The sequence below is a fragment of the Rana temporaria genome, chromosome 4 (genome assembly GCF_905171775.1).
Source record: "Rana temporaria chromosome 4, aRanTem1.1, whole genome shotgun sequence".
Classification (NCBI taxonomy): domain Eukaryota; kingdom Metazoa; phylum Chordata; class Amphibia; order Anura; family Ranidae; genus Rana; species Rana temporaria.
In genome coordinates, this window is record NC_053492.1 from 109905935 (window position 1) to 109909595 (window position 3661).

Sequence of the window (3661 nt, forward strand, 5' to 3'; positions counted from 1 at the left end):
CTCAGACATAAGGGATGCTCTGTGAACCATGATCTAAGGGGGAAACCGAGATCTCTGATGTACGGAGAGGACTCCAATGTGAGAACTCTGATTTTTCCTAGTGTACTCACCAAGAGGCAGGATAGAGAAAGGGGGTGGGTGCTTCTGTTAGACAGCGATGGAGGGTGAGCTCACTCACCCCTTGGCAGATAGCACATCTCATCCTGGTATATCTGTGGCTGCTGGGTTGTAAGTTTTCATCCCCTGCAGCCATTAACCCTGCCGGAAATCCATATTCTGGTCAGAAAAATCTGTCAGAGTGTCAGGCAGTCTGAAACCCAGACACATGATTCCAAACCCGAACTGTTCTGGCGAATCCCGGAAAGGTGGCAACCCTAGTACCAATCCATTGCCAATTTTAAATTTCATTTTCCTTTACAGCTTTGATGAGTTGCTGGAATTGTTGATCAACAGATTGCAGAGGATGGACACCTACTTCCGCAACTGTATCCCCCCTGTGGAGCGACTTATCATAACACTGAGGTAATTTTTATTTAGCGCTTTGAATGTAATACACTCTATTATATATATATATATATATATATGTGTAATAAAAACCAAACAAAAATTCTGTAGGAACAAAATTATTTTAATATTTTAATCAACCAAAACATTGGGTCTTTTTTTTTTTATTAGGAAAATATACACAAAGTGCACAAATACACAAAATATACAAAAATGTTTTATACATAATCCTTATTTACAATTGCTGTAAATTTGGGGAGGAGTCCTCTTCCCCGTGCGGTGACATGGCGACCGACAGTGCGTGGGCAAAAGGGGGCCAAGTGGAGGTGGTGCTGTCTTCCCCTGACCAATTGGAAGGTGGTGTTGCTTGTGGTGGTGGTGGTGTTCGTGTTGGGGCATTCCTGAAAGTCGATTGTCTCGGTCGATGTGGGTAATGTGATGTAGGTGTAGTCGTTAACGCAGGGTAAGTAGAAGGTGGTGGGTGGTAAGAAGAAAGTGTTGTAGGAGGCAGAGTACTGTATGTGACAGGTGGTGTTGAGAGATGAGGAAAAGGAGAATGAGGGTGGTAAGAAGAAGGTTGTGAATAAGGAAAAGGATTCAGAGAAGTGTGAGTGGAAGGTGTTGGCACAGGAGGTAAATGAGTTAGAGTGGTGGTGAAAGGATGGTGCGCAGAAGTCGGTGGTGGTGTTGGTCGAGGAGGTTGGTCGGAAAGCTGTGGTCCTGTCCAAAGGGTAACGGGTGGTGGGGAGAAATGGGTCGTGGGTGGTGTTGGGACATGCTCGGTCCGTTTATTGGCATATGGGCCATAGGGTGGTGGTGGTTCGGATAAATCGTCAGCGTCTGTCGGGGGTATAAATGTCGAGATGTATCTAGCCGTACAGGACAGCACCACCGCTTGCAGATTTGGGGGAACTTTGTCGATTAGTTCCCCCAGACATTTTGCTACATTTTGCCCATACGATCTATTGCTCATCCGGTCAGACATGTTGGTCATAATGTCCAACATACGATCCAGGGCTGGATCCGGAGCAGGAGCCCTCCTACGCAGAGCACGCGGAGGTCCAATATGCGCAATGTTAACTGGGGGCTGCTCTGCAAGTGGTCTTGTTGCATTAGCATTTGATGCCTCGGAGTGCTGCGGTTCCGGCTCCAGAGTAGCCATCGCTTGATCCCCCGATGCCACGCTCTCTCTGTCCCCTCTCTCTGCCACGCTCTCTCTGTCCCCTCTCTCTGCCACGCTCTCTCTGTCTACTACAGCTGTGGCAGCCTCGTCCCAGCAGCTTTCAGTACTGAAAAAAGAAATCATGTATTCAAAAATAATTTTAAAACATTTGGTTTACCGAGCAAAGTACAGATAATGGTTTACCTCCCCAAATCCAGCACCGGTCTCAGAAACTCCAATTCCTTTGCATGAACGTATTCTCTCACCGAACATGCTCCACTCCCACTTCGGCGCTGCTCCCGCTGTGCCTTCAGCTGGCGAGCGTAGGCGTCCCTTATACTCTTCCATCTGAGTTTTAGAATTTTCACTGTAAAAAATAAAATAAAATAATATATATTATTTTCTTTGTAGGTATCTATCAACTGGACAATCGATTGCAAGTCTGCATTACTCGTTTCGTATTGGAAGATCTACTGCCAGTTATATAATTCGGGACACCTGCAGTGCCATTTGGGAAGTCCTGAAACCCATTGTGTTTAAAAAACCGGCAGCAGAGGACTGGGAAAAAATTTCCCAAGTATTCTGGGAACGCTGTAACTTTCCGAATTGCCTGGGAGCGATCGATGGGAAACACATCAGAATTGTTAAGCCCATGGCTAGTGGGAGCCAGTATTTCAATTATAAGAAATACTTTTCATTCGTCTTAATGGCTGTGGCTGATGCCAATTATTGCTTTACCTACATTGACATTGGTTCCTATGGAAGTAGTGCAGACTCTGCGATTTTTGGGAACTCCTCTTTTGGGCAATTACTTCGAACAGATGGTCTGGACCTTCCACAAAATAGTCCACTCCCGGGCACAAACGGCCCTCCCCTACCAAGTGTCTTTGTGGGTGATGAGGCTTTTGCTCTGAACACACACCTACTTCGGCCTTATTCAGGACATAATCTGAACGAAGACAAACGCATATTCAACTACCGGCTTAGCAGAGCACGCCGCGTAGTTGAGTGTGCTTTTGGAATTTTGGCGAACAAGTGGAGGGTTCTCCACACACCAATTGTGCTCAACATGCAAAATGCCATTAGTGCTGTAGAAGCGGCGTGTGCCTTGCACAATTTTGTCAGGCAGCGCGATGGTCTAGATTACGAGGAGCCAGTCCATGAGACTCTGGAAAGAGCTCATTGGACTGGTGTACGTGGGAACACACAGGGGACACATGTCCGTGAACAGTATGCCGCATACTTTGTCTCTCCTGAAGGGCAGGTCCCTTGGCAGCTCAATTCCATTTAATTTATTGAACTTTTCAGCTTTTGACACGCTTATTTTGTGAAATATATTCTTTACTATGCTGTTTTGTGGAAAAAAAATAAAAAATGATTCATGTTTTAAGAAGTCTCATTCTAATTTTATTTTGATACAGTTTTATCATTGGGTTCAATAGCCCTATGATATTGTGTGCCATTTTATATTAGTGACATTCTATCTATTGTAAACTTAGTTTATGTATTTATTCTGTGGTCTAATAAAGGGCCTGTAAGTGACCGCCTAGACGTGGGTTGGGGGTCCGATCAGGACCCCCAGGGTACATCCGGGGGTTAAGTGGCTCTATATGTGTCCCCCTGCGTGTCACTTTCTCCTCCTGTGTAAACACAGGAAGAGGGAAGTGATGACACTGACACCAGTACACGTAGGCACAATCCCCTTTTGGATCTCCAATCCACTCCCCCATCCCCTTGTCACAGTATCAATGAATGCAGTGAACATATATTTACTGATCACTGCAGGCAGAGTGTAGGTCCTGTGTAGCCCCCGTCCCCACCTGACGCTGTAGTCGCTAGGTCGATTGAATTTTTTAATATTTTTAGATTAAAGATGTGTAAAATAATATTTTTTTTGAAAAATGTCACTAAATTTTTGGATTATTAAAAATCACAGAGGGGATCAAATATCACCATTAATAAGCTCTATTTGTGGGAAGAAGAGAACGCAATTTA

General features: G+C 44.9%; 2 protein-coding genes across 2 annotated transcripts; one reads left to right on the forward strand and one right to left on the reverse strand.

Moving 5' to 3' along the window:
* The first annotated feature begins 486 nt into the window (after positions 1–486).
* Positions 487–3056, forward strand: LOC120936426 (protein ALP1-like). Its single transcript, XM_040348743.1, has 2 exons — positions 487–522; positions 2078–3056. The coding sequence occupies exon 2, from the start codon at positions 2319–2321 to the stop codon at positions 2955–2957; it is 639 nt and encodes a 212-aa protein (XP_040204677.1). The 5' UTR covers positions 487–522; positions 2078–2318; the 3' UTR covers positions 2958–3056.
* Positions 723–2078, reverse strand: LOC120936425 (extensin-like). Its single transcript, XM_040348742.1, has 2 exons — positions 1871–2078; positions 723–1793 (listed from the first exon to the last, which is right to left on the reverse strand). Exon 2 carries the CDS (start codon positions 1664–1666, stop codon positions 740–742), a length of 927 nt encoding a protein of 308 aa, XP_040204676.1. The 5' UTR covers positions 1667–1793; positions 1871–2078; the 3' UTR covers positions 723–739.
* Positions 3057–3661: the final 605 nt, after the last annotated feature.